Source organism: Ursus americanus, chromosome 16 (genome assembly GCF_024610735.1).
Source record: "Ursus americanus isolate L20-20 chromosome 16, mUrsAme1.1.p, whole genome shotgun sequence".
NCBI classification, from domain to species: domain Eukaryota; kingdom Metazoa; phylum Chordata; class Mammalia; order Carnivora; family Ursidae; genus Ursus; species Ursus americanus.
Genome location: NC_142142.1, coordinates 37,539,977 through 37,556,303, shown reverse-complemented (window position 1 = coordinate 37,556,303; position 16,327 = coordinate 37,539,977). Strand labels below are relative to the sequence as shown.

Sequence of the window (16,327 nt, the reverse complement as noted above, 5' to 3'; positions counted from 1 at the left end):
TTGCAACTAATATGTCACACGTACTTTGTTAAACATCCTTACCTATTCACATCCAATAAGGTCACGGTCAATCTTCTGAGGTGGCTATTATGACCACTGTTTTAATGAAGATAAGACTGAAGTCCGGAGTGCATCAGAAATTGGTCCAAGGCAACATAACTTGTACCTTGTGATGTCAGAGCGTAAAGAGACGTCTCCCCGAACTACATCACACTATGTCTCCGAAGGCAAAACATGTGGTTTGAGTACATAAACTAAACAAAAGAAAATATGTCTTGCAGGATATAGAAAATAATAAAGAGACAAAAACTATAAATATGCTTACTTCTGAAATAAGAGATGCTGCTAAACATTTAAATGCAAATGAGCCAGGTATTCCATCCTAAATCCTTGAGTTCTAGGCAAGTCTAGGCTAGAGAAACTCAGTTTAGAGGAAACTATTTAGCAAGTTCACACTTAATCTCCACCTCTCACTCTTCAAGTCTGTGGTATGTCCATACTCCCAGTCATTGTTTTCTCTTCCCCTCATCAAAAAGTCTCCTGGATCTTTGCGATCCAATAGAAGACAGTATGTTCGATAATCCCATGTGGAAATGAAACTTATATTCTAATCAGAGTTGACATTCTAGGTAGTATGTCTCCCTCTCTGGGACATTTTGTGTCAACTTTATCATCAGTTGGGTAGTGTGGTCCTTTGGACATTTACAGTTGAAGTCCTTCCATGATACTCACTCATGCAACAGATACCATTCACACTGTCGATAAATACTTGAACACCGAATGTGCCCTGGTCCTGGTACCTCATTTATTTTTGTAGTAATCGGCTGTTCACCATATCCGCTGCCTATATTAGCTGTCTACTTCCAGCTTTTCATCCCTAGGGGATAAAAGTAGCTTCATAATCATTTCCCAATATTTGCTTCCACTGCACTCATTTTCTCATATCTATATCATAATACTTGCAATATTACACTGTAATTTTCTTTTTATATAGCTGTTTTCACATCTTAGATGTGAGCTCCTTAAGGGGAGTTCCTTACTAAATGCAATGCATGAACAAATGAATAAATGGAAAAAAATTAAGAAAAAAATAAAGGATTTCCTACTGATCAAATGAACATTTTCCATGAAAGTAGCATCATTTGTAGTTTGAAGGTTTTGTTTTCCAAAACTGATCATAATATTTGGTACCAATTAACACCCCCTTTCAAATTTTCATCAAAATAATTCATGCAACAGAAAATCAAAGAGAAAAGAAGGCATAGTTGCCAGTTGAGGCCTCTCCTGTCTGTTTCTTCAGCCATTTGTTTTGTTCATTACAAGACTGCATACCTGGTGTTAGAAAATAAAACATCGATGTCTGCTCATCTGGGTGTTTCCACTCTGCTCCCAATTCTCTATCCATTTCCTACTGTAACACACCCTGATAGGAACAAGTATGCCCTTAATATATTTCCTAAAGCCCTTCTCTCTATATATGTTTTTAATAGGGTGTATTTTGGGTGAAGATAACAAAAATGTATCCAATCATTTAGCTGCCGTGCTTAAGAATAACTAGATAGAGCCTCCCTTGCAGAATGAAGCAGTAACAGCAAAGATTTTCATTACCTTGAAGTGGCTTGGTAAATAAGTATGTCTTCCAAAGGCTAGTTGGAGGATACTTGGTGGATGGATTGACAGGTAAGGGAAAGATAGATGGTTTAAATAAATAGATGGGAACAGTAATGTGATGGAAGTGCATGAGTATATAGATAGAATAAAGGTTAGATAAATGGAGAAATAATATGTGAATGAAGAGGTGAGTGGTTTGTTGATGGAAGAATAAATTGGTACACAAAAGACTGATGGAGCTCAGTGGCCAGATTGAATGAAAGACCAATGAATGTCTATGCCAGCAGGAGAGCCAATAGATGGGTAAATGCTGTGGTATGAATAGAAGCAAGAGACCATCAGGTGTGGATGGGAAGAGGATGATTAAAAGGAAGAAGAAAAAGGAGACAGTAAAGGAGACCACTGAAGGTATTAAGATGATAAGGAGAACTAGAATTTGTTTCCCTGATAAGTCATAATTTTACAATGAGTCTGAGGAAATTGGAAACTCTGAACCATTGGTACCACCATTTCCTTGGTATTTTAATTTACAAGAACATGACCTAGTCTATCAAGTTCTCTGTGCTCCATACCCTGTGGGGGAGACTGAGTTTTAAAAGGCTGGGAATGAGCGCTTGTCTACCTAGGAACCCAACAAGAAATAAGCCTCATAAATCTAGCTCAGGGTCTTGGTCAGAGGAGTTAGCCATGCTGTAAAGTCAACTAAAGAATTTTAACCCACTTTCTGCTGAATTCCAAAACTATAACTAACTATTGGCCCTAGGCTTTATTTGGAGGCCGTCTTGATAAATCCAATAGTTGAAAGAGAAACAAAAACTGTCCCGAGAATTTTGAACTAGAACATACCAACAAGCATAAATTCACAAATGATGCAGATGAGGAATCAAAGAGAAGTAAGGTCAAGTGTCCATCCAAGATCACCTATTTAGTTAATTGCAGAACTAGGAAGGGTTAGCTGATGTGTAAAGATGAGCTAGCTGAGTTGTAAGAAACAGGTTAAAATCCATTCCTTCAGAAAAGCAGAGGGGCGTGTGATGTAGACAGAGGCGTTGGAGGTTTCTTGAAAGAGAAGTCTGTTTCAGGAAAGGCAATCAGAGGAAGGGAGCTTCTTCTCCAGGTCTCTTTCTTAGGCTATTCCCCATGTGTATACAACAATAAACCTAAGATGGAAAAACAATTAATCCAATAACATACACTTTTAAGAATAAATGTACAGCATATTCCCCATATTTTCTCATACTTACTCTTGTCAAAGTGTTTCTTAGTTCAGTGGATTCAAGCCACAGGAACTGTTAAGGAGTGTCCAAACAGAGCAGAATCTGGTCATTATTTTTCCGAAACTTCTTTTCTGATTTCATTTTGGCTTAGGTCAATAAATAATTTAGACTTTGAGGCTGCAGCTACATTTTATATTACTTGTAAATGGCATAGATATTTGACATATAGATATAATATGGAAAATACCTAGACTGACTTCTACTCTGTGTGTGTGTGTACGAGAGAAAGAGAGAGAGAGAGACAGAGAGAGAGAGAGAGAGAGAGAGAGAGATGTAGGCTACTCAGTTTTCTGACTGCATCTACTCCCCAAAGCCTAAAACATACATATGAGAGAAGCATATGGGAAAAGCATAGCCTGCTTTTCTCCATTCCTGGATACTCAGTAAGATGTCCTAATAAAAAGCCCCCCAAAAGTTACAAATTTCTTTGAACTTTATTGGTACACTGCACAATCACAACCATCTCGTATTCATCCTGAATTAGAAAAGGTTACAACTACAATGTAACATGCACAAAATTCAGGTAGTATATTCACCCTTAATACAATTATTGACAGAAATCAAGTCTTCATTGATTTTTGAAGGAAAAAATAAGAAAAAAAATAAAAGAAAAAGAACTCTAGAAGTTATACTCTTGTATCATGTGATCATTTTTTAAAGCATTTGAACATAGATTTGTTTTAAGGATAATTGTGAGAATGGGCACACCCATCGTCTGACACAGCTATAACGGCACCATTGATAAGTCATAATTTTTTTTAATCTAGAGGACTCTGAAATTGACATACATTTTCGTACACCCACACATTCCTCACAACTGCACTTTACATGTCACAAAAATTTTTGAATGATTAAAAATGCTCCCTTTAACTAACACAAGGGCAGCTATTATTACTTATCATTGCTATTATTGATAACCTTATAAATCTGCCAATAACGTAGAATGTGGCCCTAGAAGGATAGTAGAGGGTTCACAATCTTTCTTTCTCCACTCAGTGGCGTGGAACAACTGTATGCCTTTAAAAGGGCACCATTGAAAGAAACAAAAAGGAAGCTATTTCAAAATACTGGAAATGAGGCTTAGCTGCTTACTTTCAGGAGGAAGACAATGGCGCCTAATTAAGTCCACTCCACATTCCTTTGGACTCTGAGGATCCTGCACCTGAAGGCTAAATTGCACTGGTTCAGCTCTGTCTTTCTGCTCCATCTTTTAATTGCAAATCTATTTCTTCCTCCTTTCATTTACTTCTCTTCTCTTAAGTAAAAAAATGAGGGAAATGAGACTGGCATTTTTATTTGTTTGCTTTTAGTGATCATTAGGAGTTCTCATCATATGGTATCTTTTGAAAATGTCACTTTCCTAGTAACACACCTGTGATGTTTTACTGCAACTGCTCAAACTTATTTGCCTTAAAATCAAAAGGGAAGCTTTAGATAGTAGAAGAGGCGATTGGGTGTAAGTTTCTAGGAATAGAGTTTGTGTGAAACAAAAGAACAAAACATTCTCACTGTTGGAGAAAAATATAAAAAAGTGAATTTGCCAACGGATTTTATGCTCCTTTCCCAATTCCAAATAGATTAAACTTTACTTTAAAAAATTTCTGTGGGGGGATGGGAAGGGAAGGTGGGCTGGGTCCAGGTGAGGACTCAGGATCAAATTGGAAAAGATGACCCCACCCCCCATATCCCACCTCCACTTCAGCCATTACTCCCCACTTTTTACCAGTGGGGCTTATCACATCCATGCACAACTCCAGAGGAGAAAACATTCCCTTTGGCACAGGAAGTGCCAAACGCCAACTAGAGTTTTCCATTTACAGCCACTCCTGATGCAATGACAGCGATAAGTTTTCTTTGAGAGTAACTGCTCACTTTGAGGTTCTCTGATCTTTTCACATAAGAGTCCTTCCAACATAAGTGGAACTTGCTAACACCTCCATGTTGAAAGCAAGTTGACTGGATCCATGCAGAAACAGGTCCTTACATTTAGCCTCGGTTGTGAAGTTTCTGAGTCCCAAAGCACACTTCCCACCCAAGTTTTGAGAAGGAACTGGCCAACCTGTGGAATGTATCAACTAGTATGAGGCACAGGTTTCAGGGGACAAAGTCTAAGGCCTCTTCCTTTCCTTCTGTTCCACTTAGCACAATCGCAGCAGAACAGCCATGTACAAAGCCCTCCGCATAACATATGTGCGTGTTTTGACCACAGCTCCCCTATACGTCCCCTCTCCCCCAATTAAAACAAGAATGAGAAAAACTAAACACACTTGCTTAGACTCGCAGATGACTGTATCAGGCACTTGACATTAAACTACCAAAAAACAAGCTTGGCCAGAGCCTTAACACTAGCACTTTCATTGGCATTACTTTGGTGGAAATACATATTAATTGTGTTTTGGGAAGGGGGAAGATTTCAGAGTAACTACATTGCTGAATTTCCCTCACCTAATCTCCTGCTAAGTCTTATTTGGTTTCCTTCCCATGTGGAAAGCCTATGAAGAGTTATAAGTTGTTCAGATTTTGTTTATCTTCTTTTTTTGCCCCAGTCCCCATCCCGACCATTGGCACCTTGAAAAAAAAAATCTATCCAACAGGCTTCATCTATCTACCCACCATATGGGAAGTTGAAAAACTTATGTGAGTGTGAATATTGTCTTTAGTAAGCATTTAATGTTCTATGTGCTTCAAATGCTGGGTAACGGCTACTGTTCTATGGAGCCATGCCCTTGAAAGTAACCCAAACAACACAGAAGCTGGAGTATGTCTAAGGCGATGAAGAGCCATTTTATTTCCTAGTGCCCAGTTTCCTTGGGTCTTATTTACTTGGTTTTCTTTATCCCAGACAGATGAGGATTGACTGTAGGATTTTTTTCCCTCTGAAACATGGCTGGAATAGGCAATCACCAGAAATGTTTCCCGGTATCCAATGGAAGAGGGCAGAACAGAGTTCCATAATTACTCTGAGACCCAGCCTCATTATTGTGGTCAAAAGGTTCTGGTGATCTTCCAGGTCAAAGAAGGCTGGGTCCGTTCCTCTAGAACAAGTCTTGGCACGAAGAACACGTATAGCTTGTCCATGTTAAGCGCTGGGTTCTCCAAGACCATCCACTCCCCAGAGCCTCCGCATTTATTTTACTCCAAAGTAACACATTTATTATCGGTAGAACACTCAAATGACACATTTAATTCCCATACAATGTCTGACACCAACCCGACTCCAGGTGCCGAATGTGATGACAGACCTGAAACACTGATGTCCGACCTTTAACTCTGACTTTGCGTCTGCTCCTGATTGTCCCTGGAACTTGGAATCAATACATTGCTTTTGGCACATCATTTATGTTCCCAGAATCTGGCTCCTGGCAGCTCACTAGGAAATGCAGATGTCTGTTTACAGCTGGCAAATGTAATATTAATTCCACTCGTACTAGCTCCAACTCTTATGAAAGCGCCTAGCTTTTTGTATGCCAAGACTACCTACCTTTGTATTTTTGTATCTATTTATGCATGTAAAATATATTTAAGTACATATTCCCCCACTGTGTATGTCATGTTCGTGTGCTGTTATGGACAACACAAAGAGGCCATTTATATTGGAGGAAGAAGATCAATTAAGCATTGAGGGAATGGAGCTCTATAAAGCTCATATTTATTTAGACTGTGGACCTGAAAGTTTTCCGACTGAGGCAGGGCAGGTCTGTGAAACAGTCACTGTGATGCTTCTTTGTCCTGCTCTCAGTAGGTCAGTCCTTGCGGCACAGGTAAAGAGCGGCATAACTTTGCATGGTTCTCAATGCCTTTGGATTGTAGGCACCCTTGCTGGCTGAGTCCTTCTTGTCCCAGGAGACGATGCAGAAAAGTCCGGTCAGCTCTTGTTTGTCTGCTGCATCTGCTTTGAGTGTGGAACACTGAGGACATTCTTCCCCAAAGCCACTGGAGAAGCAGCCTGTATCAGAGGAAATTGTGTGTCATTTACACGTTCCCCTCCTGTATGCAGTGTTGTGTTAATCAAGTGCTTGGAAATTAAGTCAGTTGCTCAAGTGCCCTCAGCTCAGAAGAGCTTCCTGAAACAAATACCAGAGTTGTCAACACACCCGCCATGTAATTGGCTTCCATCAGCTTTTTACTGGATAGTTTTCAAACAGATTAAACCAAAACTGGAGCAGGGAGGAGACAATAGCTGAAGTCATTGCACTCAGACAGGTGGACTGCTCTTTTCACACTGCAGGGACAGATGTGTGTTTTCTCTCTGCGTCCTTGCTATTAAGAAAAAGCAGCCATGGAGTAAGTCGCATAGGTTCCTGACATACATTTTCTGGAAAGACCGAGAAAAACATGAAAGTTGCCACCTTGGTCCCTCAAGTGTGAAAGGGAAAAAAACCCACAGTATTGATCAAGGCTTTTCCAGGGCTGATATGCTTCCCAAGAAGATGCTTTTGGAAACACAGTCTCTTCTGGGAATAGTGAGTGACTGATCCTTAGATTGTTACTTTGGTCCATCTGTTAATAGCATCTACTTTGGATGGATAGGATACCACATTCCAAAGAGTCCTTGACATATTGCTTTTCTATGTTGTTAGCTTGTGAGACCATTGGCTTTCATTAGAAAGTTGATAGGTATTTTTGAAGATGCCAATGTCTGCTGAAGGTAAAATAGAAATGAATACAATGGAATGGATGTAATATGATTAGAAATTAATATGGTGATGAATTGATAGTGAGTAGTAGGGAAAGAAATAGAAAGAAGTGTTAGATAATTACACTGATAGATTGATAAAGGGAGTAAATAGATCGCCACAGAGGAAGATGGGTGGGTAGATAATTGGAGGGAGAGATAAATCAAACAATTGAGTAGATGGATAATCGTATGATTACTTCAATAGCTTGATAAACCCTAAATATTCAGCCATCTATGGATCACTTTTTTTTTTTTTTTTATGAGTTGGACAACATTTTTAAAACAGAAGTACTATCCTCAAAATGCTTCCCCCTTTTTTGGTCAAGTGACTTCTAAACTTTTACTTTTGGGTTGTGTGCAGAGCCCCAAACTTCTAATCCCTATAGCTGATGGAGAAAGCAAATAGGGCAGAGTGGCTAGAGAAGGAAACAAGAAAAAAAAAAAAAAATATATATATATATATATGTTGGATATGGGTATATTGAGATACCTTCCCAGAAAGAAAGGATGTGAACCCGAATGAATTAGATAATAATAAGCATGGAGGGAGGGATATGTACATTATAATAAGGAAAATGGCCCAAAGCTTAAAAGACACAGATAATAGGACACTTGGATATAACTCTTGCTGTGCACTACATTATAAGTCAAGTTGTGTCTTCAGGGTGTTTATCATGAGGCACGTTTTTGCCCAAATGGAGCTTATGGTTTGGTGTGTGTTGGCGGGGGGGGGGGTGGAGGAGGAGGTTGGTAGTGTTGATAATGGGGAGAGGAGCAGAGGAAAGGGAAGGGCCAAGGTAGCAGGGACAGATTCCATTTTTGGACACACCAATGAATGATTATCCTACACATGGTAGAACCCTGCCCACCCCTCCTCCCAACCCCACTCATTCAAACTGGAGAAAAAAAATCAAATAAATCAACCCCCCCAAAAAAAATCAAGAAGAAGAACAGAAACAAACAAACAAAAAGCCCAAACTGGTTTGCCCTCCGCAGTGTAGATTAAAGTCTGTGATATGGAGAAGCAGGCGTTGCTCAGAGGACCTATGATTTCTTATCAAAACTTGATGAAGAAGTGGGCAAAGAGGGTCCCTGATAGCCAGAGACAAGCCAGTGCTCTAGAAGCCGAGTTTACACCATCAATGACTGCTCCAGGCCCTGTGTGGGGAAAGAGAGATCCATTAGAATGCACCCAAAGGGTACCATACTTATTCTCTGACAAGCATATATATACACATGCTTCTCTGTGAGCATTCCCCCATCTCCCATGTCCCACCATCGATCCTTCCAAATCTGGACAAATGGAAAACACCCATTGGGAGTATTTAGAAACCCAAAAGGGTGACTCATGGAGTCACCTTACCCACGATAGCCTGCTCTCAAAGACTGGGGTTTAAAAAATAAAAGAGGTAGAGGGAGGCCCTGGCATTCATTTAGGCCTGTGGGCTAAAAAGGGAGGGCAGCAGACAGGGCAAAGTGGTATGACAGGACCTGACTGTTGCTTCATAAGCAGTTCCTCTAACTGTGGCGATGGTGTCCAGGACAGACAGGGATAGGAGGGGGAGGGCAGGCATGGGGCGGGGAGACAGTCCATAGTGGCGAGAAGCAGGTAGGGGAAAGAAAGAGAAAGGAATGGTAACATTTTATGAGCAACAGGATTCTAGGTGTGGTGTGGCCAACTTTTCATCCTGTGTAACCAAGGTATCGTGGAGGCTCCTCCCGAGGTAACTGAGGAAGAATCGACAATTATACTGGAGAGTTTTAAAGACCGTGATTGGCTTTGTTGCCGCAGTCAACAGTGCCTCTCTGAAGGCCACAAAGAAGACTCTGTATTCTGTCCAAATTGACACCTAATGGTGTGGCCTGATGGAGTTCTCCCTTTACCCTTTCTTCTAGTCTCTCTGGACCTCTCCCATGCCCTAGGGAGTCACACATGCTCCATTGTAAAACAAGACCATTGAGTCACAAGTGTTGCTCCTTTCACTTTACCTGCCACCCTCAAGAAGACAAATGTCATGAGGTGAGATGTCCTAGCCTGTTCTAAGGACCCAGGGCAAGTGCATCAGGGTTGAATTCACCTCTGCATTCCTCCATCACCTTTATTTGCAAGCCATAAGAATTTGGAGTCACAAGCAAGACCAGTAGCTAGCAAGTAGAGGGTACTTTAGGGAACGTGAAATCAAGTGTAAGACAGGGGGTGAGAAGCCACCAAGAGGCATTCCTGTAGAGCCAGCGACAAAGAAAAGGAGTTGCAGACAAGACAAGCATGCTTCTTTCGCCTTCTCAAGCCTGGACTTCCTTTGCTTTTAGACACAAATTGGCTTATTGGAAATAACATGATTACTTGAAGAAGCACGGTTGGGGCAGAGTCTCCTCAAGACAGAACCGTCGTCATTTGGCTTGCTGGTCAGTGTGATGGTTGGATCCCTGCCTTTCCTAGGAAGACGCCGACGCTAACATTTTGCTTGGGGAAGTATAGGCCTCTCACTTCAGCAGTGAGCACGTAACAGTTCCAAGTTCAGGAATTTCCACATGGATATCTCTTCTTCCTCTGATTTCCAATGTACACAATTCCCCTTTTGACTAAAAATGCACATTTACTTGCTGGCTTGAGAGTCTGGCTCACACTGTTCTGCATTTTTGTTATAGAGTATTCACAGACAAGGGCAGGATCCAGGCACAAGCCAGTGCTATCAACCCCATGAAGGCTCCATACATATTTATGAAAAGTAGCCTGACTCTGGGGCCTCCATCAGTCAAGACATATATCTTAAGGAACCATACTGGCCTACAGAATGTACTGAGTTGAAAAATGCCCAAGTTGGAGTGCAAGGTAATTCTCTATATTATCTTCTCCAAAAGATAAATGATTTGGATGTTTTAATGAGTTTATAAAGAAATGAGCAATGCAGACTTGTAAGACATATATATTTCCTTAAAAGTATTTATCTATCTCTATCGATAGAGAGAGAGATCTAGATAGATAGATGATAGATAGATACTTTTACAGAAACATATGTCTAACAAATCTGCATTGATCATTTCTTTATAAACTCATTAAAACACCTAAATCATTTATCTCTTGAAGAAGATAGACACAAAAAGAGAGAAGACATACATTAAACTAAATATGTGTGTGTCTAATTCATGATTCATATTAACTTAAGAAACAATTGAAGGCCTAATAAGCTCCACTCTAGAGACACAGAGATGATTAGTGTAGGAATCGCTTTATTCCATGTTCTACCAGTGTATTTAAGCATTTCTTTGGGTGTCCTGACACCAGCACAAGGTTGGATATAGCTGAAACAAAGCAGGAAAAAGCAGTATACGAGGAAGGCAAAGCATGAAGGGTGAGGTACAGAGAGAGAAGGAGGCAGAATCATAAAGAGAAATGAGTATTTCTGGTGGTGTGTGGCAGGTGCAATAAGATGTTCATTACTGATCAGGCAGGGGGTTTATAGGCACAGTTAAACTTCGGTTGAGTGTCCCATAGAGTGCAAACCGTGAGGGGGACTCAGCAGACATAAAGGTTGCTCAGCTCGCTTAGGATGATGATGGTAGCGTGTATTTACATTGTGCTCTCTTCATGGCAAGTGTGATTCTAAATGTTAAACATTTATTAACTCATTTAATCTTCACAAAATGCTGTGAGTGACGTACTACTGGCATTCCCGTTTTATAAAAGGAGAAACTAAAGAACAGAGCGGTTAAGTGCTTTGCTACGGTCACCCAATATATACACAGGGCTAGATTAGAACTGAGTCACTCGGGCTATAGAGTCTGTAGCCTGGATTGTTACCACTTGACTTCCTTTCCGTGGAAAAGGACTCTTTGTGCATGTTTCCCAAGGACCACAGCAACACATAGTGAGAGGAGTAACTGGCTAGGAATCCAGAGACCCAATTTCTCTATGTGATTCTGCTGCCCCTTAGCTCACTGGCATCCCCTCTCTGCCTTGGTTCTGCCATCTACAAAAGGAGAGGAGGTTGGGATTGATGACCTCTAAGGCTCTTCTCCTATTAGCATTTTGAGTTATTGTATGAATGGAAACTCTACATCTGGTACCAGAAGGGACAGCTGCTGAGCAGCCAGATGGCCCTTTCCAGTTGGTACAAAACCATCACCACTCTGGATTTACACCTCAGCATGCCATCTCCTAAGAGAGCAAGAGGGCGCCAAACACTCCTGGGCCACCAGATTTCCTTTTCTGTGGTCACGCTATGAAGCTTCAAGGAGCTTCATTCTTTAGCCAGTATGAGGAGCCTTGCTTTACTCTATCAGACAATATGACAATTTAATGCCAAAGTGCCTTTAGTCAGTCAATCTATGAGCAATGGCTGAGCTAATCTGACCAATGAGTTAATCTAACCCAATATAATAGAGATTAAAATAAGCTTTGCTTTCTTTGTATGGATCCTGCACACATTTGAGATTTGGCAGCTCGGCTAAATGCCAGGACAGCAAGGGACCTAGAGGAGGGCCCTTGGATTTTGTTCGGTGCAGGAAGTGAGGCACACATCCGTGTACCATTCTCTAGGTTGGAGGAATGTGAGATAAAAGCCGTCAGCTACGAACTGATTTTTAATTACATCACGGCAGTAACCCTGATTCTACTCTGAATGAGGAAGAGAAAGCATTTAGTTTGTGTCTCTCCCTTAGGGTTTCTGTACGGTGGGGCCACTCGCCTGACTGGTCACATGCTTCTTTGGGCTTTAATATAGATTACCACTGCTCAGCTAATTGGTGTGGTTCTATGAACACTCGGGGTTCACTTTTGGTCCCTTAGGCTGGTAGGAGGCTTTTGCAAATGTTAGCTCAATGACTCTGTGAAGGGAAGGGCATGCTGCTGGAGGAACACTTGCCCTGACCTGAGCAGTGGCAGTACTAGGGCTTGAATGCACATCCTCAGATGTCAGGTTGACTATGGTTTTCCTGTACCTTGATTTCTTCAGGTAACAACAGCTACATTAACTTCTCCAAGTACTTGGTACCCAAGATAGTACTAGCTTTAAGTTCAATAAACATGGTCAGGAATTCAGGTGGTGCTTTCCTCCTCCTCCTCCCCTTACTTTTCCCCCTCCTCTTCCTTCTTGGTGGAAATAGGGAGAAAGTTAGTTCTTATCTCAAACTTAGAATCCAGAATTTGGAAACATGAAGTGAATTTTCAGTGTGTGTGTTCTACTGCAGAAAAATAACCCTGAAATGGATCTGGTTGGGGGACAAGGGTGTGAAGGAAAGATGGGGCCAAATGTCTAAGGAGCAGTGCCCCTGAATGAACAGGTAGAATAGATGTCTTCTGTGAACCTTAGGAAAGATTTTGGATGCATCTGGACCCCTTGGCTTGGCTCTCTTGTCTTTGCAGCCCTAAACACCCTTTGGGGTAAAGTCACCGACTACTATTAAAGTGCACTAATCCTGGCAACTTTGGGGTCAGACCAATATGGGTTTAAATCCTGACTCTGTGGCATGCCAGCTATATGGTCTCATACAATGTATTTTCAGTTCTCTTACTGAAAATAGAGGTAATGCTACTGAGTTTACAGGGTAAAGAGTCAGAGTGACTAGTGCAGTATGTGGTACAATGTAGTCATGTGATCATGGTAACCACCACTGTGTAACTTCCACACCTCCCACCTTCCACTTCTTAGTTGAAGCTAATATTGGCTTATTTCAATCTTTCCCAAATCTTTTGAACCTGAGGTGAGGTTTTGCTAGTGACAGAGTGAGGAGGTGAGATCATGAGATAGGGGGTTTATTTCTGAGAGAGGCTATTGTCCATGAGGTGAGCTTGGGAAGACAGGGGACATTGAGCAGAGTGATGGAGACATCCAAAGCTAGGCTCCATGCAAGGTCCAAGGGCAAAGCACTGGTCTTGCAAGGGTAAGGGACCCCATGCTAGCCTCAGAAAGCCACTGCCCTTCACTCAGCAAGTATTGATTGGGAAGCTTCTGTGGGACCATCTCTGTTTTCAGAAAGGCAGACACAATCTCTGCTTTCACAGAGCTTCTATTTTAATAGGACCTGGAATAGCATTTCTTCTAGTCTAAATCAGTCAACAAACAACGGAAGGAAGGAAGGAAGGAAGGAAGGAAGGAAGGAAGGAAGGAAGGAAGGAAGGAAGGAAGGGAGGGAGGGAGGGAAGGAGGGAGGAACGAAAGGAAGAAGGATGGAAGGGAGGGAAGGAGGGAAGGAGGAAGAGAGGAAAGGAAGGAAGGAAAGAAAATTTTTAAAAGCTCCCAGATTCTGAGAAGAAAGCCATTTGGAACAAAGAATCGGCATCCCTTTCATCTCAGGACCGCCCTTCTTGCTGGAGTCCTTGGAGAATTAAATTCAACAGTCAGAGAGGACGGAATTTGAATTCTGGCTCTGAGACTCACTGGCAGGATGACTTTGGACAAGACAGTAAACTTCTCTGAAACAGTTGCCTTTTCTGTTTTGTGTTTTGCTTTTTTCTTTACTGTGTAAAATGGGGAGGGGTAGCTTCATCTCTTATAGAGTTGCTCTGAGGATTAGATAAGATGATGTGTAAGATCACTGAGTAGAAGTGAAGGATGAGTAAATATGAGGTGAATTAGAAGCAGGACTATAACTGCTGATCCTTAAAATAGGATCTTTTGTGGGGATCCTGCTTTAAACAGAGACCCTGTGCAATAGTAGGCTCTCAAGGACGAGTGCCACACACCGGCTGAAAGCAAAGGTGGCTATGACGAGCAAGCAAGTGACCTGCTCACTCCTTAAAAGCCCTGAAGTGGCTACCACCCACCGGTGACAGCCTCCTAAGGAAGCAAGTGTATTTAGAGGTCCCACTCTCTCTCTGGGCAATTGCCACATTTAAGGAAGGTAACAGTGACTCAGTGCAATTAGAATGGCTGGTACAAATATCAGGTTTAATTAAATACGGGTCAGGGATAAATTGGAAGTGAGAACTTGTATTTTTGCCCTTTCCTTTGATCCGGTCCCTTCCCCACCCTTCCAGTGCTACACACTGTTTCCTTCATGCCTGAAGTGGAGCGTCCCTGGGACTAAAAGCTGAAATGATGATGCAAAGCCACAAAACAAACTGTGAACGACAACAACGACAACAGCAAAATACCTTGGGGACAGATATGCAGACTAAAAATACTTCAGTCTTCAGTATATAGAAAGAAGAGAGAGATCAAGAGATAAATTCCAGAAATGGTAAATGGCATGAAGGTCAATTGATGTGTGCACTCCGGGCCAGAGGGAAGATTTATGGCCAGATGTGAACCTCAGCAGGGTTAAGAGAAGCAAATAAGAAACAAACAAATAAATAAAATAAAGTCCACTGTGGAGAGGCTACTTACTTTGCTAAATTAAATATACTAAACATTAGATTTTTAAGAAACAAATTTGATTAAGGGCTTAACCCAGAAGCAGTCTGCAGGCCTAGCTACCCTGGAAGTGAGGCTATGTTGCTGCATCCGAGGGGTGGGGACTCACCCTCGGGGGGGAGCAGGTGTCGAAAATCAAAGTCCCCGAGCCCGGCCCAAAGCTCCCCCAAAATACATTTAAGCTCCCTGATGAGCTCCTGCCTCGCAAGAGATTCGAAGTTTAAAAATGGCAACGAACGTATTGAAATGTGTCACGGTTTTTCCTTTCCATGATTGCCATGAAAATATGGCATGGTTCCTTGGCAACATTAGAGCGCATTGCTGTCATTCTACTAAAGTAGCACGTGGTAGGGTGACCACAATAAAAAAGAAAAGAAAGAAAAACCCCACAGGCGAGTTGAACTTGGTGATGGCACAGTGAGATCCATGAGGTATCTGAAGTGTGAGAAGATACAGTTTTGTTCTGAAATTTGGATAGGTTTTATAAGTATGAATATGAACTATGCGACCTTCCTAATGAGGAACCAAAAGGATAATGATGTTCTTGGTGATTAAAAGAGGAGCAAGGAAATCTAATTAGAGGGGGCACGCGTTACACTTGTTGCTGAAACATAAACCTATTTTCAGCAGGGCTGGCTGATGAAGGCGCTTCATTCCCCTTCAGAGGGAACTTTTCCTCCATTGTCTTTAATTACAGTGGAAAACATGGTCCTGTGTTGTTTTACAAGGAAGATTAACCAGGCTTTGCAGCGCGAAGACTTGTGAATAAAGAGGCCAGAAAAGGCAGCCATCTTTGTTTTGTTCTCTTCAGCACTCCCTGTTTTGTATTTACCACAAAGACAAAAGCTGAAGAAGTTAATAGCAGAAGTTAATTCGAATCTGTCAGCTCATCACAAACTTGAAGGAGACAAGACTTTGGTCTATGCCGAACCACAAGCTCTTGTGTGTGTGCTGACATCAGCACACCCTGAACGCTCAGTGTTACATTCTAAATGCTTAGACTAATAGCCAGATGTCAATGATTCAGATAGAAGAGGGTGGGGTGCGAGGGAACGACAAGGAACCTCATCAGGAATGAAATGTGAAATGTCTGCATTTTTTTTTTTCTAATATGTTGACATTTTGCAGGTTGGGGAAAATACAAATGATTACGCTGCTGTCATCAGCCAAAAGCAATGGTATTTCTCTCTGACTCATTCCCTCCCACCTGGATTTAAATTGTGGATTTGGAAAATAAAAATCATATACATTATCAGCAGGAAATGGACACATATGTGCAGGTTTTGATGTGTCGGCAAGAAGCAATCATTTGATTGAACGTCTTTCTAAACGGTGAATTGGAATGTTCGGTAGAGTCTCCCTCAGAAGAAAGACCCAGGGTGAGGGGAACCCTAAATTCCAAATAG

At 41.6% G+C, this 16,327-nt stretch overlaps 1 protein-coding gene across 1 annotated transcript in view; it reads right to left on the bottom strand.

Moving 5' to 3' along the window:
* Nucleotides 1-3,303: 3,303 nt before the first annotated feature.
* Nucleotides 3,304-16,327, bottom strand: part of OPCML (opioid binding protein/cell adhesion molecule like) — a 491,906-nt gene continuing 478,882 nt past the window's right edge. The window contains exon 7 of the mRNA XM_045790840.2: nucleotides 3,304-8,724. Coding sequence (XP_045646796.2) covers nucleotides 8,624-8,724 — 101 coding nt within the window. The 3' untranslated portion in view covers nucleotides 3,304-8,623. The remainder of the gene's footprint in view (nucleotides 8,725-16,327) is intronic.